Source organism: Myxocyprinus asiaticus, chromosome 9, assembly GCF_019703515.2.
Source record: "Myxocyprinus asiaticus isolate MX2 ecotype Aquarium Trade chromosome 9, UBuf_Myxa_2, whole genome shotgun sequence".
NCBI lineage: Eukaryota > Metazoa > Chordata > Actinopteri > Cypriniformes > Catostomidae > Myxocyprinus > Myxocyprinus asiaticus.
Genome location: NC_059352.1, coordinates 9,889,520 through 9,916,979, shown reverse-complemented (window position 1 = coordinate 9,916,979; position 27,460 = coordinate 9,889,520). Strand labels below are relative to the sequence as shown.

Genomic DNA, 27,460 nt, shown 5'->3' with positions numbered 1-27,460 from the left:
CTGTGTTAAAATACTGTCTCCTATCCCATCTTAATATGCAAAGACACACATAAGTAAGCCATTCATAGGTTAATTTTCTCGAAAACCACTGTCTTTCTGTGGTGCTTTGAATATTGCTGTTTGTTTTGAAAGACCCGCCCCAACAACATTACTCAACCAATGGCGTAAGTTGGGGGTGGGGCTATCACTTTGTTTGACCAACGGCAGATGGGGGGCGTATTCAGTATGTTGTTTTGAAAAAGTGTATTTTTGCAATTCCGTTTGGTGGCGCATGAATTACATAATTCAGCTTTAACATAGTTTGTTCTATGGCCATTGAGTTCCGAGCACCTGCAGTGTTTCAAAAATGGTCAGACATTATGATTTTTTTTCTTTAAAGTACCACTAATAAAATATATAGACTACCTGACAGATATAACTTAACTAGGTGTCCTGAGAAATCACTAATTTTTGACAATTTAAGGCTCTTTCACACCAAACGCGACGCGATTATGAGAGGTGAATCACTGAGCGGGTTTACATGCACGCGGCGCTAATCGTCATTAGGTGACTCGACGCACTTTTGAGTTGGTCCACCCTCCGCCCGTTGCCAGGTTAGAAGAAATAACCACTTCACAAGTTTGCAAAACAAACAAGAAAAGCAAATGATACTCTAGCGATCAGATCGAAAAAATAAAACGCATCTCTCTACCAGCTGAAGCAGCGATGACGAGTGTGTTGTTGATTTGCTTAACGAGAAAGAAAACTTTCGAGACGCTTCACAAATTAATTAAGTTCACCTGCTGGACAACGTGACAGTATTACCGTGAATCCAAGTGCTCTGTAGACAGCAAAAGAGAACATGACCGCGGCCTGCGGCTATTACTCAATTAGAATGCATGGAAGCTTAGCTCTGTCGTCAACAGCCAATAGCGTGAATCTGGGGGCGGGACCACCTGCTTGTGAGATCTTTTGCAAACAATTCAATTGTGTATCCAAAAAGGCAGCTTAGGTGGAGCAGGCTGGTTAATATGGTCAAAAGGTTTATACTGTATATCTTTACCTGCTTCCTTTAGGTTGTTCAGTGGACCTCCAGCGTAGTGCGATACATTTATACCTCAGAACACTGCAAATGTTACACGACCGCATTTTAATAAAACTGGCAAACAACGGATCGTTTATCGATCAAATTATGTCTACAGGTAACGATATGTTTCAAGTATAAAGAAATACAACTTCTTGCACTTATTTTAGGAAGAAATGACGACGTCATTTAACGTCTTAGACACAACGTAAGTTAACCGTCATTTAATGTCTTACCACTTGATGGCGCTGTGTGACAATTAACGATGGCCAAGTTACTGTCTGTGTGTGTGTGTGTGTGTGTGTGTGTGTGTGTGTGTGTGGTGAGTGGTGAATTTAAAAGTGACTGTGAGAACCTAAGTGTGATGAACAGAGAAAATACGTGCATATGCTATTTTTCTTTCTGCTGTCAACACCAGCAATGATCCAGAAAAGCTTCTGAAGTTCTACTCCCCCCCCGCCGTCTTTAGACAGACAGTCTTTTATCAGGGTCAAACATTATCTAAAGGGTACTGACTTGACTTTCTTGACTTGATTTCTTGCCTTATTCAGAGGGATAACCTTAGTTTAACTATTTCCTTTCTCTGCTAATGGAAAAATATTTTGCATTGTCATATCATTCTTAGCGCATACATGAACAAGAGCACTTTCAAGAAAACGACCAAACTGACCAAAATGTCTAGTGACTAAATAGCTAAATAAAACAGTGGGCTGACTCACCCTTTGTGTTTGTTTTCAGTACCACATAAGCTAGTAAATACACCCTCATTTAATATCCTCCCATTCAAATCTATTGCTAAGCATTCACCATAAACAATGAATCATCTTTAATCCTGGTGTTTTTTTTACCTTTCCAGGAAGACGATACACACCAATAAAGACACTCAAATTTATCTGGTTTCATGTCATTTAGCCAAAGTTATTGTATTCCTCCTAGATGGCCGGCTGTGGTAAGAAAGTATGGGACCTGAGACTACTGTGTTATGCTATCTGGGGTAAATGAGATGTTTACTCAAGTGTATAGGCAGAATAAAAGACTCCAGTGGTTTAATATATGTCTTCCGAGGCGATGCAGTCACTTTGAGTGAGAAACATATCAATATTTCAATCATTTTTTCAGATAAATCTCTTCACTTTCACTTTAACTTGTAGAATGTGAAAATGGAAGTGGAGATATATAGTAAAAAAGGACTTAAATATTGATCTGTTTCTCACCCACACCTATCATATCGCTTCTAAAGATAAAAACTTTAAACACTGGAGTAATATGGATTATTTTAATGCTGCCTACATGTGATTTTTGGAGCTTGAAAGGACTAAACTTGCATTGAAAGGACCAACAGACCTGAAATATTCTTCTAAAAAAATCTTCATTTGTTTTCTGCAGAGGAAAGAAAGACATACACATCTGGGATGGCATGAGGGTGAGTAAATGATGAAAGAATTTTCATTTTTGGGTGAACTGTCCCTTTAAATTTAAGTCATAGCCTATATATGGACCAGAATATCATAAGAGCACATTTCCATGCACAGCAATACGCTGATAACTTTTAGGAAACACGCGTTTACATTTAATTTGAAACCACTGGATTATTCTCTGCATTCGACTTCAAAATGTAAACAAGCATGCGCACAATGCTTGTGCACATTGGATAAGCCGGTTAGAATGCCAGTAATGGTGTTTACTTGCAACACAAAATCAGAATAGAAGGCAAAAATGTACGTGTGCCGATCAGTTTATGCTTAAACCGTTTATGATCTTAACCCAAAGCCTTATTGTTGGCTTATTAAGCATAATTGGTGTAAGAACGTGCATGCAAACACACTCTATAGAGACTTGGGGATGGGCTCTTTTGACTTGGGCCAGTAAGCAACCACTTAGCAATCCGCCAGAACGCCTTAGCAACCATCCATAGAGACTTTTTGGGAACCAAATTTTAATGGAATCTCTCTTTGCTTTTGAGAGTACAATGTCTGACTGGTTTTTCAGTTTATGTAATTGACTGCTTGGCTTGAATAACAGCAACTATCTCTGCTATTGTCCCGGTAACCACACTGCTGTGTAGCCTACTGCAGACCAATACTTTTTAAAGGGGATATACAGAGTGAAATAATTGTTTCAGGTTACAATCACATTAAATACAGTACATTTGCTCATGTTCAGGTTTGCTTCAGTCACTGTGTGGTCACAGCAAATCTGATCCCTTCAAAGAACTTGTGTTGTGGTGCACTATAAATAGCTGACTTTACAATGTCTCACTAAAACTGCACTTTCAGAGGTGGAAACACATGTGTGCCAGAGATTCTTTTAGGAGGATGCCTGGTAACAAGAAAGGGGAATTCAGAGGTCAGATTTAGAACACACCCATGCATTTTAAAAGGCTTTAATGAAACATACTTTATCAAAATATACATTGTTTTTAGCAATGTCTAGAATTATATATATACAGGTGCATCTCAATAAATTAGAATGTCGTGGAAAAGTTTATTTATTTCAGTAATTCAACTCAAATTGTGAAACTCATGTATTAAATAAATTCAATGCACACAGACTGAAGTAGTTTAAGTCTTTGGTTCTTTTAATTGTGATGATTTTGGCTCACATTTAACAAAAACCCACCAATTCACTATCTCAAAAAATTAGAATATTTTGACATGCCAATCAGCTAATCAACTCAAAACACCTGCAAAGGTTTCCTGAGCCTTCAAAATGGTCTCTCAGTTTGGTTCACTAGGCTACACAATCATGGGGAAGACTGCTGATCTGACAGTTGTCCAGAAGACAATCATTGACACCCTTCACAAGGAGGGTAAGCCACAAACATTCATTGCCAAAGAAGCTGGCTGTTCACAGAGTGCTGTGTCCAAGCATGTTAACAGAAAGTTGAGTGGAAGGAAAAAGTGTTGAAGAAAAAGATGCACAACCAACCGAGAGAACCGCAGCCTTATGATTGTCCAGCAAAATCGATTCAAGAATTTGGGTGAACTTCACAAGGAATGGACTGAGGCTGGGGTCAAGGCATCAAGAGCCACCACACAGAGACGTGTCAAGGAATTTGGCTACAGTTGTCATATTCCACTCCTGAACCACAGACAACGTCAGAGGCGTCTTACCTGGGCTAAGGAGAAGAAGAACTGGACTGTTGCCCAGTGGTCCAAAGTCCTCTTTTCAGATGAGAGCAAGTTTTGTATTTCATTTGGAAACCAAGGTCCTAGAGTCTGGAGGAAGGGTGGAGAAGCTCATAGCCCAAGTTGCTTGAAGTCCAGTGTTAAGTTTCCACAGTCTGTGATGATTTGGGGTGCAATGTCATCTGCTGGTGTTGGTCCATTGTGTTTTTTGAAAACCAAAGTCACTGCACCCGTTTACCAAGAAATGTTGGAGCACTTCATGCTTCCTTCTGCTGACCAGCTTTTTAAAGATGCTGATTTCATTTTCCAGCAGGATTTGGCACCTGCCCACACTGCCAAAAGCACCAAAAGTTGGTTAAATGACCATGGTGTTGGTGTGCTTGACTGGCCAGCAAACTCACCAGACCTGAACCCCATAGAGAATCTATGGGGTATTGTCAAGAGGAAAATGAGAAACAAGAGACCAAAAAATGCAGATGAGCTGAAGGCCACTGTCAAAGAAACCTGGGCTACCATACCACCTCAGCAGTGCCACAAACTGATCACCTCCATGCCACGCCGAATTGAGGCAGTAATTAAAGCAAAAGGAGCCCCTACCAAGTATTGAGTACATATACAGTAAATGAACATACTTTCCAGAAGGCCAACAATTCACTAAAAATGTTTTTTTTATTGGTCTTATGATGTATTCTAATTTTTTGAGATAGTGAATTGGTGGGTTTTTGTTAAATGTGAGTCAAAATCATCACAATTAAAAGAACCAAAGACTTAAACTACTTCAGTCTGTGTGCATTGAATTTATTTAATACACGAGTTTCACAATTTGAGTTGAATTACTGAAATAAATGAACTTTTCCATGACATTCTAATTTATTGAGATGCACCTGTGTATATATATATATATATATATATTTTTGTGAAAGTACAAAAATTCATATATAATAATAAATAAACAAAACTGGTTTACAAAGTACAATATTACATTGATAGTTCACCCAAAAATGAAAATTCTGTCATCATTTACTCACCCTCGTGTTGTTCCAAACCACAATGACTTTCTTCTTTCCATGGAACAGAAAAGATGTTAGGCAGAATAACAGCCTCAGTCACTATTCACTTTCATTGTATGGGAAAAAAGAGCAGCGTGCACATTCTTAACAATTTATCCTTTTGTGTTCCACTGAAGAAAGTCATGCTGGTTTGGAACCATATGAGGGTGAGTAAATGGCATTTTGGGTGAACTATTCCTTAAATGTTTAAAAAATGGCAGCATTAAGGAGTTAATACTGTGCAACTAATGTCTACTGAAGGAACAGATGTATGCTAAGACAAAGGAGCCATCCAATTACTTGCCCTGTAGTTGAAAGTCCAGAGAAAACATATTCAGGAAACAAAACATGTAACTGCTACGGTACATTCTAAGATCAAACTAAGAATAGAGAGGTGGTAACTAATGCCAGAACTAACAACTTATAATGAATACAGTATATTAGTTTGAGATGAAGTCATTTGATGATTTTGACTGTACAACAAAGAACAAAGAGTATTCCATGTAAAGTTTTTGGCACTGGTATGTACCTTGAGTTTAGAGACTTTGACATAGCAATAACTCCTCTTTTGACCTCTGTTCTTCGCCAGTATAGTATGACCTATGCAGCATTTTCAAACGAGGAGATAAAGTAATTTGAATACATTATTTATTGATTGAACTAATTAAATTTTTGTTAATATTCTATTAGCCATCTGTGCTGCATGCTGTCTGGATGTAATTCGCATTTGGACAATAATCAGCTCATCATAAATTTGTTTTTGTCATTCTGTTAGCAACATCAGGCAACCCCTTCACACCCTTTCATTTTAATGTTTATGCTCATTATGTGCCCAGATGACAGCAATACATTTTTACAAGTCACACCAGAATTAATTAAGCTACCTAGAACCCCTGATCTTCCTTAAAGTTGTTTTCCATTAATTAGTAACCTGCTGGTTTCAAGGCACTTCCTTGAAACCAGTAAAACAAAATTTGGTCATATTTTATTTTTCAGTGTTCATGTTACTATGTATGTACAAAAGTACATACTGAAAAATTTGAGGAGCTGTTTCTAATCACACAAAGTAATTGTTATTTCTTTTATAATTTATTATAGTAACATACTGTACAGGCTCATATAAACAAGGACACTGTAAAATGAAGTACAAATGAAAATTCCAATTCACCCCAAAGTGAAAATTCTGTCATCTTTTACACACCCTCATTTGTTTCAAATCCATATGAATTTCTTTCTTCTGTGGAACACAAGGAGATGTTAGATGGAGTGACAGCCTCAGTCAACATTTACTTTCATTGTATCCTCCTTAGACCCCGTGCCCACATGAGTGGACATTACGTTTTGGCTTCGCTATAGGCTTTGCATAATTTCATTTCATTTAAACTAACTGGTCTCAGTTCAGGAGACTCAAGGCTGTCATTATAGGGTTAAACTTTCGATGCACGGACAATGTGACAAAACAACATGGCGCCGATCTCAGCTGAGTTTGTCTTTGGGAGAAACGGCAACAAAACTACATCTGGTAAGAAACCTCTTAAGTTTCTACTTAAAACCTGTTTGAGTCAAAAGAGTAGAGTCTCTAGTTTCATCTGATATCCCATTTTAAAAATGTCATTGATTTATTGCGAAACGGTACGCTGTTAAACACAATGACCATGTATGAGGACTAATTTCCTTAAAATATCCTATAGTCACTGTGCATTATCACATTGAGAATAAACAGATGCATCCAAAAGCTGGAAAATGTTGCTTTCAGAGGCTGTATCTGGAGTTAGGATGAAAATAAGGTGCATTTCAAACGGTTCTGAGACCAGTGCAGACAGACAGCACAATGGAGGTTAAGTCATTCCCTAATTAGTGTGCAAGAGAGCATCCTATAGCTTTCCTATGCAGCCAAATGCATTCACTCCTAACATCCGGTCAAATTTCAGTTTCAGACTGCGGATGATGTTTGGACCACTCAAAATGTTTGGCAGACATGGGGCAATTGTATTCAGTACACAGATTCCGAATAATGCATGCACAATTTTATTTTAACATGGTTGGCAGTGATTGGATGATGCTGGCCGTTACTTTGAATTAGAATTATTTATGCTAATTTATGATGTAATGACTGGAAACATAATAAACAATTTGATTGAAAAACTTTCTTTAGCTTGGTATTATTTAGAAATTTCACAACTTATTCCCACTGTCCACATATGGTGACATTAATTTTTGGGAAAACTATTTGTTTAAAAAAAAAGTTTATTTTTATTTTTTATGTTTCTTAGAGGCTATTAGTTACAAATCAAAAAGGGAATGGAAAATCCACACAGTAGTCACGCTCGGGTCTCAGGAGGGTATGGAAAAAAGATGCAATGAAAATGAATGGTGACAGAGGTAAACATTGTGATTATGACCTCCTTTTCTGTTCCGCCAAAAAAAAAGTAAGTCATACAGGTTTGGAACAATATGAGGGTGAGAAAATGATGACAGATTTTTTTATTTTTGGGTGAACTATCCCTTTAACAATTAACAAATTAATTAACTATTTCAAGTGTGAAAAAAGTCAAGTAAAGCATTTTTATCAAGCATCAGACTAAGTTCTCATAAAGAAACGCCATATGTAAAGATAGGGTTCACGCAGGACTGATTCATGCATGTGGCAGCTAGAGTAAACAGACAGTGTTTCTATGAATGCATATCTTAAGCAGCAATACAAACGGAGTGCCAGTTTGCCATGCTTAAGTATGCCAAAATGATTTTAAAGCCAGTTGAGAGATTAAGAAATATTCTCACCTCTTCTGTTTAGAAGAACAATACAAACAAAATAAAACAAAAATACAAACTGTGGAGAGTAAGGAGATATTGTTAAACAGTTGTTAAATTACACTTGCCTTTTTAATAGAATAGAATAGAATATGTAAGGGATATTGTACATAATAATGTCAGCCGATCTTTATCTCAGGACCCCGACCTGGAGCTGAGGGGTCTTGTCACCCTGAAGGGTTTAATTTTGTGATAAAGACTGGCTGACTGTACATTATCCCTTACATATTTTATTATAAAATTGAGTATATTTTCAAGTTATTATAGAATCGAGTATTCCAGAGAGCTGTGATATAAAAATAGAAATGACCTTATTCACAGTCGCGCCATCTCATACCATTTTTGACAGGAATGAAAATGAGGCTGTGAGGGATAGACTTACAGTCTCTTCAATGGGTTGTACGGTTGTTTAAAGTGTTTTGAATCATCCCAAAATTATTAGTTGTGATATAGGAGCTTTACAGCTTTACACAGTGCATGTCATTGAAGAGACTTTACGTCTATTCCTCACAGCCTCTTTTTCATTCCCAATGAAAATTAAAGATGGCACCATTGTGAATAAGGTATATACAGGTGCATCTCAATAAATTATAATGTCGTGGAAAAGTTCATTTATTTCAGTAATTCAACTCAAATTGTGAAACTCGTGTATTAAATAAATTCAATGCACACAGACTGAAGTAGTTTAAGTCTTTGGTTCTTTTAATTGTGATGATTTTGGCTCACATTTAACAAAAACCCACCAATTCACTATCTCAAAAAATTAGAATATGGTGACATGCCAATCAGCTAATCAACTCAAAACACCTGCAAAGGTTTCCTGAGCCTTCAAAATGGTCTCTCAGTTTGGTTCACTAGGCTACACAATCATGGGGAAGACTGCTGATCTGACAGTTGTCCAGAAGACAATCACTGACACCCTTCACAAGGAGGGTAAGCCACAAACATTCATTGCCAAAGAAGCTGGCTGTTCACAGAGTGCTGTATCCAAGCATGTTAACAGAAAGTTGAATGGAAGGAAAAAGTGTGGAAGAAAAAGTTGCACAACCAACCGAGAGAACCGCAGCCTTTTGAGGATTGTCAAGCAAAATCGATTCAAGAATTTGGGTGAACTTCACAAGGAATGGACTGAGGCTGGGGTCAAGGCATCAAGAGCCACCACACACAGACGTGTCAAGGAATTTGGCTACAGTTGTCGTATTCCTCTTGTTAAGCCACTCCTGAACCACAGACAACGTCAGAGGTGTCTTACCTGGGCTAAGGAGAAGAAGAACTGGACTGTTGCCCAGTGGTCCAAAGTCCTCTTTTCAGATGAGAGCAAGTTTTGTATTTCATTTGGAAACCAAGGTCCTAGAGTCTGGAGGAAGGGTGGAGAAGCTCATAGCCCAAGTTGCTTGAAGTCCAGTGTTAAGTTTCCACAGTCTGTGATGATTTGGGTTGCAATGTCATCTGCTGGTGTTGGTCCATTGTGTTTTTTGAAAACCAAAGTCACTGCACCCGTTTACCAAGACATTTTGGAGCACTTCATGCTTCCTTCTGCTGACCAGCTTTTTAAAGATGCTGATTTCATTTTCCAGCAGGATTTGGCACCTGCCCACACTGCCAAAAGCACCAAAAGTTGGTTAAATGACCATGGTGTTGGTGTGCTTGACTGGCCAGCAAACTCACCAGACCTGAACCCCATAGAGAATCTATGGGGTATTGTCAAGAGGAAAATGAGAAACAAGAGACCAAAAAATGCAGATGAGCTGAAGGCCACTGTCAAAGAAACCTGGGCTTCCATACCACCTCAGCAGTGCCACAAACTGATCACCTCCATGCCACGCCGAATTGAGGCAGTAATTAAAGCAAAAGGAGCCCCTACCAAGTATTGAGTACATATAGAGTAAATGAACATACTTTCCAGAAGGCCAACAATTCACTAAAAATATATTTTTTATTGGTCTTATGATGTATTCTAATTTTTTGAGATAGTGAATTGGTGGGTTTTTGTTAAATGTGAGCCAAAATCATCACAATTAAAAGAACCAAAGACTTAAACTACTTCAGTCTGTGTGCATTGAATTTATTTAATACACGAGTTTCACAATTTGAGTTGAATTACTGAAATAAATGAACTTTTCCACGACATTCTAATTTATTGAGATGCACCTGTATATGATATGATGTTCAAATTTTGGACCGTCATGGTCTATGCGGTTGATTCAACATAAATTGTAGTTTTATCCAAATTATTTATATACTTACTTGCCAGATACCACAGAACCCATAATCACACTACCTAAAAGATAAGCAGTTTTGTTATTAAAACAACCTGTGTAATATACACTACCAGTCTCAGATTTAGATACACTTAGCTGATTTAATGTTTCTCATTATCATAAAAAAAACATTTGATCTAAAGGTTTATACATAAGTGCTATGCATTTTGAGAGCAGAGTTGACAGATCTAAATGCAAAGCTGTATGCAGAGGGTGGCTACTGATTTGTTCAACTTTTGATTTGTTGAAAAGTTTTGGACACTGCTTCATTCTTATACTTCCACTTGTGCTATTACACAGTTTTCATGACTTACATATAAAAAAATTTGGAAAGTACTACTAACAAAGAATCAGTAATTGTGTCCAGACCAGTCCAAATTAAGGGTATATCGTAGTGTATAAACGGGGAAATAAACACTCAATAGCAACAGCAACTCATTACTCATTTAACCGACTGGGCCTTAAATGGTGACGTGTTGTATGGCAAACAACTACAGTAACCACATTACTTTTCCTGAGTATAAATACAGTCAGACATTTAATTCAGCATAGTAGATGTATCATTTGGCATAAACGATTACTCACTTTGTGAATAAGTAGCGGGCTGTTCCCCAACCCTTTCTGCAAAAGGAGGTGAAATTAAATAACCATGACAAATGATTTGTATGAATGAGAAAAAAAACAAAACTTGTGGAATAAAAATCTTAAAAAGTGGCATGCATGCATTAGAATGGAGATATTTTGTAGACTGGCTTTCTTACCATGTAAACCACTGTTGGTTGTGTCTATGTTTGTGGTAATGCTTTCTTTTGTCTGTATTTTCATGTCTGTTGAAAGAAAATTTTAGTATATTATCCTATATGTTTGTAGTCTCCAATACAATGACTAGATGTTTAGATGTAGAACAATCTAGACAGCTGATGGAACACATTCTATACAGTATGACTTCTGTAAAGCCACTGATTTTGATGAGAAGTTGATTCCACAGAATTCCACAGGCTTCCACCAAAATTGGTGCATACCTTCAGCACAAACAGAAAGGGCAGACCAGCCACTCTCTTCACACACTGAAGTAGGTAAACCTTTCATGCTATAACCTGGCTTGCATTCAAATGTGGCTTCACTTTTATAAATGTATGGAGGGCTTCCTTAAATCTGGTGACTAAATGTAACTTCTAGATTTTCACATTTAATAGCTGAGAATAACAAATTTAACAAAAAATAATCAATAAAACATGTAAAGCTGCTAAACAGAGGAAAATGTTTTTCTCTATAATACAATAACAGTAGTTATAGCAGTAAATACTGGTTGAACTGCCCATCAGACCACATAAGACATCTGGCACATTTCAGCGTGCATGGCATTCTGGTAATGATAAGCAGGCCCAAAAAGTATAAACATAAGTTGCAAAACACTATTATACTTCAAGACTGGATAAGATTGTTATCTCCTTTGGAACTTTATCCAACATTTATCTGGCAAGAGACATGTTTCTAGAGAACAAACAGGCAATTTTTTATAGATGTATGTTACTGTTAAAATTCTCACTTGTTTTAGCTGCATTACAGCAGCGCCTTCTTTGATTTTTTGACTGGAGGGATAGACATACAGTCTCTTTAATGGGCTGTACTGCAGATTAAAATGTTTTTGGATTGTTCTGCAGGCAAAACATTGAAAAAATATCTTTCCAAGAACATTCAGTAGGCAAAACACTCCAGACAACATGAGTTGTGGAAAATCAGATATGATCTAGGATGCCATTGAAGAGATGGTAAATCTATCCCTCACAGCCTCATTTTAATTCCCTTTAAAAATGATGGCACTACTGTGAATAAGATCTATAGCAAGAATTTCTCCATAGAGAAACTGATTTTTAACAATAACATACAAACCACTCAAGACTGGCCTACGATGAGCTTCAAGGTTATGTATGAAGTTGTTATGGGACTGAAAATCACAGCAAAAGAGTTCAGCAGTGACTGCCCACTCTGAAGCATTGAGACCTCCCAATACTCTCAAACTACCTACATATTTGTATATATCTGAATATTTTGCAATAAACTTAAAATATATTGTTTTCATATTTAGAATCAAAGTCTATAGTCAATAGTTTTATATTGTACTGTTGTTTTTAAATCAGTTACATAATTTTCAATGCTTCATGGGAGTGGTTGTTGATTTCCTCATAATAGAATTTAAATGAAGATTCTCTCATCATTTGCTCACCCTCATGCCAGCCCAGATCTGTATGACTTTCTTTCTTCTGCTGAAATACAAATGAAGATTTTTAGAAGAATATCTCAGCTCTGTTAGTCCTTTCAATGCAAGTAAATGGTGGTTCCAGAAATCGGAATGTCCAAAAAGCAGATAAAAGCAGCATAAAAGTAATCCATTCGACTCCAGTGGTTAAATCCATATCTTCAGAAGTGATATGATAGGTGTGGATGAGGAAAAATACTATCTTTTTACTATAAATCTCTACTTTCACTTTCACATCTGGAAGTGATATGTGGCACCTGTTTAGTTTCACTTTCGCATCTGAAAGTGAAAGTGGAGATTTATAGAAAAAAAGGACTTAAATATCGATCTGTTTCTTACCCATACCTATCATATTGCTTTTGAGATATGGATTTAACCACTGAAGTCATGGATTACTTCTGTGCTGCTTTTATCTGCTTTTTGGAACTTCAGATTCCTGGCCACATTCACTTGCATTGAAAGGAACAACAGAGCTGAGATATTCTTCTAAAAATCTACTTTTGTTATATTTTATGTAGTTTAGTTAATGTTTATTGCATTATTTTAGTGTCACATGTTTTACCCTGATGGTGTTTTGTGTTTGTGCGAGTGACACGTCTCTACGTGTGTGTTAATTATTGCTCCTGGAAGAATCACTCTTGATGAATTTTAATTAATCCTCATGCTGCCTTTTATAGTTACTACAGTGATTAAAAATACATTTTAAACTGAAAAGCAGACTTTTATAGTTCCAGCAGGTTTTTATATCAAGTTTATATCCTTTAATAATATAAATGGTAGTGAACGGTAAAATATTCAGGCATCAAAATTACATCCCGTAAAGCCTGAAACATGATCACCGTATTTTTTAAGGTACATTTCTGCCAGTATTTTGCCATAAATTTAACAAAATATTTTTTTACAGTGTACCACATGGAATCTGTGCTCACAGAAAGATTTCAACAGAACTGAAGCGCCCATTATTCACAAAGTTCTACCACCACTCTTGCGTGTTCATTACATATTGTTTGTAAAAATGAGTAGTAATTCCTTCAAAATTAAATGTAAGTACCTTGATTTTTGATGTTCAGTCTGATGTTTGTTTTTTTTTTTTTTTTTTTAATCGAAATTTGTAATATTGTAATTTATCTCAGAATTGTTTGATTTGGTTCATGGCTTATAAATCTTCATTGAAGATTTTTTTTAAAATCTCTATGGAGAAAATGAATGGGAAAAATACTTTTTTACAGACTACATCAGCATATACAATAAAGAGAATGCACTTCCATCAAAAAGGCATTGATCAAAAAAGACCTGAAGGACCTGCTTAACAAGCCGTGGAGGCTTTTCAGGTAAAGACAGGGACCTATACATACAGTAGAATAATGCTGAAAAAAGTGCAGGAATACGTGAATTGATAGGTCAATTAGGGTACAAAACACTGCAGGAATGAGGCCTGGGAGGCTGAAACAATAATGGAAACCAAGCGACTGACAATATGTTCTGTAATTGTTGTGGTCACGGCTAATAAGGGCAAAAAGATAGCTTTTAAGCTTGGTGATTGAAGCAAAAAACCTCCAAATAACAAATTATAAATATGAAAAAACATGATCTCTTACCTTGGCATATTGGTGGATGTGAATCATACTCCCCATCTTCTCCACATTTCATGTATCTGTTTCCAGCGAGGATGTAGTTTGCATTGCAGGAATATTCAATGACATCATCAAGCTCAGGAGCTTCCTTGTATGAGACTATCTTGCCATTTTCAATTTCGATAGGCGGATCACACGTTATCACTATAAAGATATAAAAAGTGACAGAGGCTGTTACAACATTTTTGACTGCTTATGAAGTTGATGCAAATCTGAGGTCTGTTCCCAGACCTAGTGGACTGCCTCGCTGCCTACATAGACAGCAGCCATCTAAGGCAAATCTCCTATAAACAGCAGGAGACTTGACTCAATATTCCAATAGAGTATGGTGTTAGCATGTTGATAAACTAATGAAAAGTTTTTAAGGCACAGAGGAACCCTTTTCACAATCTGTTTCTACTTTCTTCATATATATGTATAGTGTATATGCATAGTGTATATGTATATATATATATATATATATATATATATATATATATATATATATATATATATATACACACACATACACACATGTTATATATATTATATTATATATTATTATAATATAATTATATATTATTATAAAATATATATATATATATATATATATATTATTTTTTAGTGTAAATGTAAAGCATTTTTTATTACCCTGTCATTAATTTAATAATAATAATTAAAAAACTTAATTTAAATGCATTTAAATTAATAAAATAAATAGAATAATTAATTTAAATGTAATTAAATTAATAATAAAAAAATAGTCAACACTGCTGCAATATGGACTCAAACACAGCTGCTGAGGGAGTGACATTAAATTTGGCATCTTTCTCTTTACTGCAAACCCGGAAATGTGAAAAGGCTCCATATTGGGTAAAATAGTAAATTTCTTATAAGAATTACCTTTTTATAGATAGTTATCAATATTCAAATGAAATATAAATATTTTTATAATAAAATTTTTTCACCATCTTGGATTTTGATATTCAGTTTTTAGCTCTCATAATTTGTAAGAGTTGGTGTATGAAGCCAAAATGAGGACTCACGTGTACATTCAGACCTTCCACTCCAACCGTTTACAAGACATTGCCTGTAGCTTGACCCTTCTAGGAAATACCTAAATAAAAGAGGAAACAAAGTCAACCCTAATTGTTTACCCCCTTACATACTATATGGACAGCAGGGGCCACAGAAATTCTTACCCCCTCTCACATCTGGGTTTTATGTATTCTCCAAACAATGTTCCACTTTCAATAATGTAGCTCATTTTTGGTGAAGGTTTAGGTTGACCACAATCCCGCTCTGAAATGAGTCCACACACAGCAGTTTAATATCGACTTCCTAATAATTGAAAGCGATAGCCCTCATGAAGCTTCAAGCCAGTATAGTTTCCCTCATGATCTATGTTTCTTTACATTTGATGTCAATGGTTCTTGCATGTTTGAATGTGCACATAAATTAGATTTGAGAGCTATAGCAAAGGGAAAGGTTTTCAGCAAATAACAACTGAAATTGTAGTCTATTCATCACAGAGATATCGTAGGGCTTTATATGACCTGAAATATATCATGAGTCATATGGACTACTTCTATGTTGCTTTTTTGTCCTTTTTACTAAAAGTGGTCAGAGAATGCTTTCACTTTATTCTGCACAATATCTGTTTGTGTACACACAAAGTCCACAGAAGAAAGAAAATTGTAAGGGTTTCAAATTTCTTGTGTGTAAATAAATAATAATAAACATTATTCACAATTATAATTGCACATACAGGGTCTGATTAATAAGTCATAAAACACTTACTTTTGCAAATTAATTCTACATCACTCCACTTGCCATCCGTACAGAGGATTGAAGTTGACCCAGCCTCTCTCTCATATCCATTGGAACACTCCAGGAAAGCTTCTGAATTCTCTGGGAAATTATTCTGCAGTGCAGATTCTGGGGTCAAGACATAATTGCCATCCAGAACTGGTAGTGGGCATTCTGCTAAAACAACCACAGAGACAACTAATTATCTAATCTTTTAGAAGGGATATTAATACAAGAGTGGTTCAGTAACAGGTCAGTTTTGGACAGCTGACCTGACATGTCAAGAAATGACAGCTGTCTGGCACTGTGAAATGCTATATTCTGTCTAAAAAATATTAAACCACATTGTCTTGGAACATTTTATCAAATTTCCAATTCTTGATTTCATATTAATTAAGAGACTATCCAGAATATTTGTATTTTTTTTAAATATGAATTTGTCACACTGCAGGACTATTTAAATTAACTGCCTAAAAGCTCAAATAAATGCTCACAAAACCTTAAAAGAAATTAAGACATACAGCATTTCATTCATTTGTAATTTGGTTACACTTTAAAATAAGGCTGAATTTGTTAACATTGGTTAACATGAACTAACAATAAACAATACTTTTAAAGAATTTATTAATATGGTTGATGTTAATTTCAACATATACAAATGCATTACTAAAACAATAGTTGTATTAGTTTACATTACAACATTAACGTTAGTTTTCTGCATTATGTTTTATCACTGTCATATATGATCATTATCCAGGATGAATAAATACTGTATAGGCTACTGTTCATTGTTAGTTCATAATACCTATAGCATTAACTAATGTTAACAATATTGTAAAGGGTTACCATAAATTTCAACCTAAGATCTTGCTGTTGACAAGAAGTTGAAAAGTCCTAAAAGAATAAAACTTTGGGGGGAGGTTAATGTTATTTATCAACTATCCATTTACATGATGATACAATAGACTAGTGAACCATCTACGTATCTGTTCAACAAATTTGCTCAGGTTATTTCAGTGATGGTCATGCACCACTTACCATTAGTTCATCTGGCTGAATGACTCCCTTGTTTTAAAAACAGCAATCTAAGAAGGATAATTTAAGACACCGGTAAGGACAAACTTGTGTAGCTTACCTTTTCCCTCAGAGATGAGTGCAAACGGCCACAGAAGTAGTTGCCAAATCTTCACACTTGTCATAGTCACTGAAATAGATTTTATTTTCCAACTATAAACACTTGTATTGAATACATACCTCAACAACAACTGGCAAATCAGTCACAATACCATTAAATAAAACTACTTTTGACGAGACAAGAGATCCCCCATATTAACTTCATTGGACACATTCCCGCCGCAGCTGAAATGAAAAATAGTATGTTACATGAACATACGGCACCCGAACACTTGAAGGGAACGTCTTTGGTTACACATGTAACCTCAGTTCCCTGAGATGAAGGGAACAAGACACTGCCATAAGCACTATGGGGAGGTCCTTCTAGATGACCTTGTTGAAACCCTTATTCAATCACGGCAATCTTCTGACTGGCAATGGTGTCTGAGTCCCGCCCCTTTAGGTGCGCAGCTGTATATAAGCGAGTGCTCAGTCACCATTTCTTCGGAATTTTCTGACTGAGGAACAAGAGTGAGTCACTTGTATTAAGAAATCTGAAGTAGTAGTGCGGCCAGCTTTGGCAATGTCTCGTTCCCTTCATCTCAGGAAACCAAGGTTACAAGTGTAACCGGAGACGTCCCCTATTGATTCAGTTCACTCCACATTGCCGTAAGCACTATGAGGAATAGTATCCCATCATGCCACACTATGTGCCATTACACTCCAAGAGTTATAACACTAAATAGAAATATTCATAAGGAGTCACAGGCCGATGACTTAGAAGTCATATTAAAGTGATATGAATAGTCCCACATGGCAGATGCCAGATTGAAACTAATGTAGTCTGGGATCAATATGAACCATATAGATATACACAGTATGGATTATTAACCCTCTCACAACAAGGTTGGGAAAGTAGGTTTTATTTCTTATGGGAGTGTTTATGACTTTAAAGAAGCCTTTCAACAGTATATAATTAGGTGGCTGTGTTGATTATAGTCGGTAGCCCACCCGTAATAAGGGCTTGGGCTGACCCGCTTGAAAGTAAGAAGCGCTCTATACAGAGAGGACTTGAGAAGAAATGGACGTCATGTCCAGGTTATAAAACCTCGCAAACGTGTATTGTGAGGACCATCCTGCTCCCAAACATATGTTCTGTAAGGACACACCATTTGTCCTCGCCCATGAAGAGGCCATGCCTCTGGTTGAATGTGTTTTGACACCAATAGGGCAATTCACACACTGTGATTCATAAGTGAGGGAGATTGCATCAATGATCCAGCGAGAAAGCCTTTGTTTGGAGACGAACATTCCTTTTGTGCATCCTCCATAACAAATAAAGAGCTAATCCGACAGCCTAAACTGACGGGTGCACTCAACATATGTATGCAATGCCCTCACCAGGCATAACATATGCATAGATTGCTCTTCATCTGAATTAAATGGTGGGGAAAAGAAGGCTTGTAAACGAACCACCTGAGTCCTGAAGGGAGTTGATAAAACCTTAGGCACGTAGCCTTTTCTAGGTTTAATGGTGGCTTTTGACAGATCTGGACCATTATTGAAGAGCCAGCCTCCAGGGTGTGGTGCGCTGAGATAGTCGCTACATAAACCTTAAGCGTTGACGGGTAACACCAGAATCCAGCCGCTCTTGAAGAAATGTCAAAATCTCAGCTATGGGGCAATTCACTGGGTTTTTACCACATGAAGAGCACCAATTTGCAAACACGCTCCATTTAAGTGCATAGAGGCGTCTCCTGGACAGTGCTCTAGCCTGTAAAACGGTATTCATTACTGACTGAGCCAATTCTGACTCGTCCGATGTGCTCCATTCATAAGTCACTCGTGTAGGTTCCACAGCTCTGGCTGGAGATGCCAAATCATGCCTTGTGCTTGAGAGAGAAGGTCTCTCCTCAGCTGTATTTCCCACAGAGGGCCGTCTAGTATTTCTATCATCTCCAGAAACCAGGACTGATTGGGCTATTTTGGCGCAATTAACAGAAATGTTTCCCTGTCCTCTCGGACTTTGCTGATAACAGAATGAAGGAGGTATACCAGGAAAACAAATACTTGTGTTTCGCCATTTGTGAGCCAGCACATCCACGCCCAGCGGGGCTAAGGACATGGCGCATTCTTCGCAGAGGTGAAATTGGTTGACTTCCGCTTTGCTGAATAATTCCTAAATCCTCATCACTGTTTGAGGATGAAGTCTCCATTCCCCTTGTAATACTCCGTGGTGTGACAACAGATCCGCTCCGAAATTCAGATGGCCAAGGACATGTCGCACGCAACGAGAGCAGATGACACCCGCTCCATTGGAGGAGGTGTTGTGTCATGCTCATTAATTGTGGTGATCGGAGTCCATTCTGGCGATTTATATACGCCACTACTGTTGTGTTATCCGAACGAATCAGAACTTGGTGATTCACAATGTCGGAATGAAAAGCTCTCAAAGCTAGAAAGACAGCCAGTAGTTCTAGGTGGTTGATGTGCCACTGTCCAGGTTCTGAAAGTCGGGCGTCCATCGTGCACCGCGCCCCAACCTGTGTTGGATGCATCTGTGGTGACCACTTTTCTTCTGAAAATTTGACCCAGCATAACACCCTGTTGATAGAAGGCCAGCGGTGTCCATGCTGCTAGAGCGTCTCAGATCTAGAATGGGCCAAAGCCCGCTGTCTTTCTTCAGAATGAGAAAATAACAGCTGTAAATCCTGCTGTGTTTTGCAGCCTGGGACAGCTTTTATCATGCTTTTTTTGCAAGGAGACTGTGAACCTCTGACTGTGAAGACTGTGAAGAGAGGTGGCCAGCATACAAACTGAATCGAATAACCATGCTCGATCATTCTTAACACCCAGCCTGACACACCTGTGAGGGCTCGCCACACGTTCCCACAGCTGGCTTATTGATTCGCTCACTATAGGAATGAAAGCGCCGCTCACCATAGGGAAGCGGTTGAGCATAGTTTGTGGGATGTATGATATGTGAAGAGGAAATGTCCCTTTTTCTGAGATTGTGTGAGTGTCCTGTGTTTGTACAACGGGTGCTTTTTTCTCTTTTGTGAGAAAAACCTATGTTTGAGTAATACTCCCATTTCTGATGAACAGTAATGGGGAAGAGGGGAGAAACAATGTGCGCCTCGAATCAAGCCCTCTTCAGCTCTGGGCCATGAATAATAGTGAGCTCTGGGCTCATGGGGCTGGGCATGTCAGGAACGTTTCTGCTGCCTGGCTGGGGTTTTTCCATTGGCGCGTTTTCACGCTGAGACGGCGGGTAATTATGCTTGGGCAACGGTTTGCGTGGCTTCACAGATAGCTCAACAGTAGCTTTCGGCTGCACTGGGGCAGTGAGAGATGGATTCTTTGCCATGCGCTGACCAGAATTAGATCGGGAGTGTGCCAGGAAGGGAAAGTGCTACTTCTCTTTGGCAGATAATTAGTCACTTGAGACTGCTTTTGCGCCACGATGAAGCACTATAAAAAGCCTACCACGGTGTTGCCAAAGAGACCGCTGGGTGACACCGGGTTGTTGAAGAGGGCGGCTTTCTCTGCATCGCACATCTCCATGAGAGTTAGCCAAATATGCCGGTCCAGAACCACCAGACTGCTCAACGCTTTGCCAATGACCTGAGCGGTAGCTTTCGTTGCTTGCAGCAGCAAATCTGTAGCGGTGCAGAGCTTTTGAACAGCTCTGGATCGGGGCCTTTCTCATCCAACTATTTGAGGAGCTTAGCTTGAAAAACCTGGAGCACTGACATACTGTGGAGTGCTGATCCAGCTCCTCAAGCCAGTGCGGACTTCAGTCGACATGGCGTGGTCCACTTTAATGAGGATGGTAGCACCTCCGACATGAGTGCATGAAAAGTTGGGCGCTAGCCAGGTCTTTGTGAGATCTGCATGGACCTTTAGGGAAGAATGGTGCACTCCTCCGGATCGTGGTCTGTTTGCAAAAACCATTCATCCAGGCGAGACTTTTCTGGCTCTTCTGGAGGGGACCACTCAAGACCGAGCTCTTCAACCGCTCTTTCGAGAATGCAAAGAAGCTCCTTGTCCATGCGGTGTGCATGTTCTTCACCCTCACTGGGGGAAGAGGCGGCAACATCCTCCGTGAACCACTCGCCTGAAGCTACGAGTGACACAGCATCATTCCCATCGTCAGAGACGCCAAACGTAATGAGGCCGTGCGCTCCAATAGACGGCCGGTGTTTATCACGCGCATATTGCACAGGTGAGGACATTAGATTGGAAGTTTAGGAGGCTCGCAGGGCTTGCGCTGGCACGAGATCCTCCTCTAATTCTTCCAGCTCAACCTTACTCTCGCAGTGAGGGCGGTCTGTCTCCATGAGAGCTGTTTGTCCGTGGGCACGGCCCAGGCAATAAACACAGCTCTCGTGCTCATCGGACGGCAGGATGTGCCTTTCGCATAGGAACTACATCTTTAAAAAGACGCGTATCATGCATCTCTTTAGTTAATATTGTATATATATATATAAAAAGGATACAGTAACTCCAGCTGGAGTGCTGTGGGAATCAGGTAGAATTTCGCTAAAGCGCCGCATTGATCAACGATGAGCATATGAAGCGAAGAACCCATTCACCAAGAGCGTCTGAAGCAATGTGGAGAACTCTTCACCGGAACACACAGGGGAACGGAAAGCCTCTAGGTGCCGGAGCTATGCAAAGGTGACGAGTCACCCTGTTCGCGTCTTGCTGAGAAGTTCAGTCCGCTGTAAGTGTATATCGACAGCGAAGCAGAAGGGTTCCAAGATCAAGACGAAGTTCCTAGCTTGAAGGAAGAAAATTCGGAAGAAACCATTGCCAATCAGAAGATTGCCGTGATTGAATAAGGGTTTCAACAAGGTTGTCTAGAAGGACTTGCCCATAGTGCTTACAGCAATGTCGAGTGAACTGAATCGATAGGGAACTGATTAACTCATGTCCAACACACACACGCCTACAGTATTACAGACCTCTGACGTTTTTGTGCCAGCCGGGTGAGTGTTACCTCCCCTTGACCCTTTCCAACGAAATCTCCTCTACTGAGATTAAAGACCTATAAAAAATTATTTAAATACCTTTTTTTCCTAAAGGGAACGCGTGTTGATGTTTGTGTTTATGACGTTGAAATGTACAACGGTACAAAACTAAAAGCCCCTCATGAACATGTAGTAAATATATAACCAACTATAAATGTACATTCTATAAACGTTTTCCAAATATATATATATGTTTTAATTTTCTCCCCAATTTGGAATGCCCAATTCCCAATGCGCTCTAAGTCCTCATGTTGGTGTACTGACTCGCCTCAATCCAGGTGGCGGAGGATGAATCTGAGTTGCCTCCGCATCTGAGACCATCAATCCGCACATCACGTTGCTTGTTGAGCGTGTTACCGCAGAGACGTAGCGCGTGTGGAGGCCCATGTTATTCTGTGCAGCATCCATGCACAACTCACCACGCTCCCCACCGAGAGCGAGAACCACAAATTATAGAGACGACGAGGAGGTTACCCCATGTGACTCTACCCTCCCTAGCAACTGGGCCAATTTGGTTGCTTAGGAGACCTGGCTGGAGTTACTCAGCACGCCCTGGATTCGAACTCGTGACTCCAGGGGTGGTAGTCAGCATCAATACTTGCTGAGCTACCCAGGCCCCACGTTTTCCAAATATTAAATTTTGTGGGAACACTAAAATGTCCGGCTTTTTTAATGAGAGTAGAACATTATTTAAAAGTTACCACAGTGATCCTCAAACATTCCCTCAACTTCATTTGTAACAGCGAAGATAGAATTCGAAAACCATTTATTTCGTGTTTCCAACCGCGGTAAAGATAGTTTGTGGTTTGAAATTCAGACTTCAATTGGCTATAAACCTGCTACTCTTTTTAAGTCCATGAGTCAGGAAGGTGAAAAATAAGTGCTCTTTTAATGGCTATTTCCAGTAAACACAATCTGGGTTCATGCAAATTCACTTGTATTAGATAGAGCCTGATTTGTGAAAACTTTCACAATCACATTTGGTCATGTTTGTTTGCGTCTTACAGCTCTACCCCCATTGCCTTGTGTAATAATAACAATCATGTCAATGGATAAAGCCATCAGAGAAATCAGCTTATAATTCTAAAAACTGAGCACCTAGGCGGTTCATGGTAGGCTCAAATAGACCTTCATGATTTGTGAATTTTTTCACAGATCAGTTTTTGTCTCTTAGCCCTTTTTTGAGTTCTGTAGTCAACAGTTTACCTGAAAAATCAGTGTTATAGGCTTTGAGAGGTCACATTCTGCAAACACATGATAATTATGAAACACAATAGCTCCACACAAAACTGGATTTGTGAAAACTTTCACAGATCGATTTTACTCAGTTTGATGGCTTCTTACATATTGGCATTGTGAAATAAAAAAATTCTAAGACATAAAACCAATAAATGTCTTATAATTCTACAAAATGAGCATCTAGACGGGCCACATTAGGCTTAAACAGACCATCTGTCATGGAATAAAGAGATAGGACCCAGGAGCAGAGTTGAAGAAATAAAATGGAAAAAACTCAACCAACCAAAACTCCCACAAGGGGGAAAACAAACATTAACAACCCCGTAGGGGAAAACAAACAATCCAGGGATGGGGCAGAGGGAAACAAGGAACCAGGACCAACCAGACCAGGCAGGGATGGGATGGGATGAGGAACAAACAAGACCGACCAACTACACAAGACTAACTGGATCACACAAGACTGGAAACAAGACAAACTGGCACTGGACAGCAAACACGAGGAGACTAAAATAGGGAGAGAAATCAAACGGGACAACAGGAGACAGGTGAGGCAAATTAACTAATAATAAGCAAACAAGGAGGCGGGGTATGACGTAAGACAGAGAGACACGCGGCAATACAGAACCAAAACAAAGCCACGTGCTCTCACAAGACAACAAAACATCCGAATGGCATGAGCGCACATCGCAAAGACAATACAGCAATATACGCCCATGCCAACCAACAAACAAGATGAGAGAATGCATAGCAACGCCAAACAAAGTGATGCCATGCATTCTCACACTAGACGAAATGCGATGCACGCAACAGGCGACAAAAACAAGACATGACACCTGTGCAAGAGTTCGGCCACAGACACACCTGACACCTTAGACCGAAGTGACCGAACCTCAGCACAACATGAAGACAGCTCGCGACCCGGGCGCGACGCAAGGCACACCCGTGTTCGCGAGAAACAGACAAACTATTGACGCGTGTGCATGCTGCCAAGATGACATTTGTGCGATGCACCCATGTTAACAACAGACAGACACGGAGCATGAGTGTCCGGATCCCAACACAGACCGAAACCAAGCCAGACAGGAAGTCAGGATCCAGACACCGTGCTCCCGACATGAAACAAGACGGACCGAAGAGCGTACGACAGGGAATACAACCGAAACCGCACGCTCATACAAAGACAGACAATGAAACACACTACAGACATAGGACGATGATGCTACGGTCCTGTCAGACCAAAACCCAGACTGACAGAATCATGACACCATGCTGATTTGTGAATGTTTTCACAGCTTTTTTTTTCATTTAAACCTTTTTTGAGTTCTTGACTCAACAGTTTTCCTGAGAACTCAGTGTTATAGGCTTAGTGTTATAATTGCTCTGTGTTTTAGTCTTTCCCATTCATTTCCTATGGTGGGTCAAAAATGACCCGGAATACCACGAGTGTTACTTTTTTGTCACAGGAGCTAAACTCATCAAATCCAGTCCAATTCTTTTGTGTGCGAGTTCAGATGGCAAATGAAAGAAAAGTAGCCAAGTCTTGGCCCACTGAGATGAATGAAACCATTTTTATTAAAGAAACCAAAACAAAATAGGTCACAAATTACCCGAACACCGCACAATGGTTAAATAAAATGACTAGCTAGTTGACATATCATCCATATCAAAATTTTATTTGTCAACAACAAACCAAAGCCATCAAACGGAGTCAAATCAATCTCTGAAATTTTTCACAAATCCAGTTTTGTGTAAAACTATTGTTTTTCCATCATAATTATCATGTGTTTCAAGAATGTGACTCCTCAAAGCCTATAACACTGATTTTTCAGGAAAACTGTTGACCCAAGAACAAAAAATAAATAAATGGTTAAATGGCAAAAACTGATCTGTGAAAAAAAAAAAAAAAATCATAAATCATGAAGGTCAATTTGAGCCTATTATGAGCCGTCTATGTGCTCAGTTTTTAGAGTTTTAGGCCTATTATTAATTTTTTGGCTTACAGTCACGGCTCCGGTGAGTTTGTCGGTTTTATCTGTGTTTTGTTATTTTCTCTCCCTCATGTCTTGAATTGTCACATTGATTGTTCCCAGGGTCATGCCTGATCATGCCACTAATTATCGTGCTAGCAACACTTGGTTCTCCTCTAATTCACTCCATACTTAAACCCTTCGTGTTCTCAGTATCCTTGCTAGATTGTTGTCTGATGTGAAGTAACTTACCTCACTCTCTCTGCCTAGTTGATCCTGTCTCGTGTGTCTGTTTGGTTGCACGTCTCTGTCCGCGTGTAGGGAAAGTGATTGCAGTCCAGTCTGCTGGGCGTTGTTCTCTGCGCCTCACTACGCTTCTATGGAGGATTCCTACGAATCCGTTTCTGACAACGCACACATTCTTAACGGATCTGCCCATTGTGCGACTACGGCCCGCACTCATCCCCAAAACGTCTTGGATCTCCGGTCTTCGCCAGCATAGTTCAAGTGATCATTTATTATGAATAATCCTTTGAACTGTTCCTCTGCTCTTGGGTCTCTTTGTCTCGCTCTCTGACACTTGCGTCCTTAATTTTTCACAATGCCAATATACATGAAACCATCAAACGCAGTCAAATCAGTCTTGAAGGTTTTCGCAAATCATGTTTTGTGAGAAACTAGTGTTTCATAATTATGTGTTTCAAGAATATGACCTCAATGCTTCCAGCACTGATTTTTCTGGTAAACTTCTGACTCAACCAAGGGTTAAGAGACTAACGGTACTGTGAAATTATTCACAAATCAGGATGGTTTTATGGTTTTATGGCTTATTTTATCCATTTTTCACAATGCCAATATGCACGAAGCCATGACAATGAGTCAAATCGATCTGTGAAAGTTTTCACAAATCCAGTTTTGTGAGAAACTATCGTTTCTGTTGCTGTAGTAACTGTACACTTCACCACTTACTCTACGTCTTTAGTAACCCTTCATAAGCCTTGGTATTTACATAAAACTCCTTGGCACTTCAAATAATAACATGGTTATTCCATCATGGTAATATCCAATCCAAAACAACAAAAAATTACATTACCATTACTTTTTGTAAGGATGATTTCTCATATCATTCAGTAACTGTTTACAATAAAAGGGATAGTTCACTCACATATGAGAATTCTCTCATTGTTTACTCACCCTCATGCCATCCCAGGTGTGAATGTCTTTCTTTCTTTCTTCTGCTGAACACAAACAAAGATTTTCAGAAGAATATCTCAGCCCTGTTGGTGACCAGACATCTGAAGTTCCAAAAATCACATAAACACCACATAAAGTGACCCATAAGACTCCAGTGGTTAAATCCATGTCTTCATAAGCGATATGATAAGCGTGGGTGTGAAACAGATCAACATTTAAGTCCTTTTTTTACCATAAAGATTTATAGTAAAAAAAAAAAAGTAATAAATAAAAAAAAACCCACTTAAAACTGTTTCTCAACCACATTTACCATATTGCTTCTGAAGACATGGATTTTACTACTGGAGTCTTATGGGTTACTTTTATGCTGCCTTTATGTGATTTTTGGAGCTTCAAAGATCTGGTCACCATTCACTTGCATTGTAAGGACCTACAGAGCTGAGATATTCTTCTAAAAATCTTCGTTTGTGTTCTGCGGAAGAAATAAAGTCACACATCTGTGATGGCATGAGGATTAGTAAATGATAAGAGATTTTTTTCTGAACTGTCCCTTTAAGTAATTGTATTGTTTGGAACAAATATTGTTTATGTGCAACAGGTGACTGTATGAGGAGGAGCCTGTTTTTAGACAATTTCACTATTGAGAAGTTCGAGAAAGATCAAAGTTGAATAAATAACACTGAACTAGAAAAGTAGAGCTGTATATAAGTTCATTGCATTTAGCAGTGAGATTACATCAATCTTATAAGGTCAAATCCAAAAGTATTTCAAACAGTTCAGACATGTTAAAACGGATTCAGATATGTGCTCTCTCAGTGCATATCTTAAAAACACGTACCCCACCCTTTTTCTCCAGACTTGAACAGAGTGATAATATTTAATTTACTCCATTTTCAGACTAACTTGCATAAGGGTGGTCT

The 27,460-nt window shown here is 38.7% G+C and overlaps 1 protein-coding gene across 7 annotated transcripts; it reads right to left on the bottom strand.

The window, feature by feature from the left end:
* Positions 1-2,502: 2,502 nt before the first annotated feature.
* LOC127445930 (complement decay-accelerating factor-like) lies at positions 2,503-25,741 on the bottom strand. 7 transcript variants are annotated; one of them, XM_051706441.1, is made up of 11 exons: positions 25,599-25,741; positions 17,130-17,198; positions 15,986-16,171; positions 15,388-15,487; positions 15,232-15,302; positions 14,171-14,350; positions 11,074-11,139; positions 10,898-10,933; positions 10,299-10,332; positions 8,022-8,070; positions 2,503-3,382 (listed from the first exon to the last, which is right to left on the bottom strand). In XM_051706441.1, exons 2-10 carry the CDS (start codon positions 17,191-17,193, stop codon positions 8,031-8,033), a joined length of 777 nt encoding a protein of 258 aa, XP_051562401.1. In that variant the 5' UTR covers positions 17,194-17,198; positions 25,599-25,741; the 3' UTR covers positions 2,503-3,382; positions 8,022-8,030. The 7 variants fall into 7 exon arrangements, 5 of the variants coding, with proteins under 5 accessions (XP_051562401.1, XP_051562400.1, XP_051562399.1 ...); XR_007898072.1 differs by having other exon boundaries at positions 2,510-3,382; positions 5,770-8,070; XR_007898071.1 differs by lacking the exon at positions 2,503-3,382 and adding an exon at positions 5,104-5,545 and having other exon boundaries at positions 5,770-8,070.
* Positions 25,742-27,460: the final 1,719 nt, after the last annotated feature.

Coding starts and splice junctions, on each gene's coding strand:
- LOC127445930 (XM_051706441.1), bottom strand. CDS start 17,193: ATGACAAGTGTGAAGATTTGGCAACTACTTCTGTGGCCGTTTGCACTC. Junction 15,303..15,387: donor AAACCCAGATGTGAGAGGGG/GTAAGAATTTCT, acceptor TCTTTTATTTAG/GTATTTCCTAGAAGGGTCAA. Junction 10,333..10,897: donor GCCCGCTACTTATTCACAAA/GTGAGTAATCGT, acceptor CTTATCTTTTAG/GTAGTGTGATTATGGGTTCT.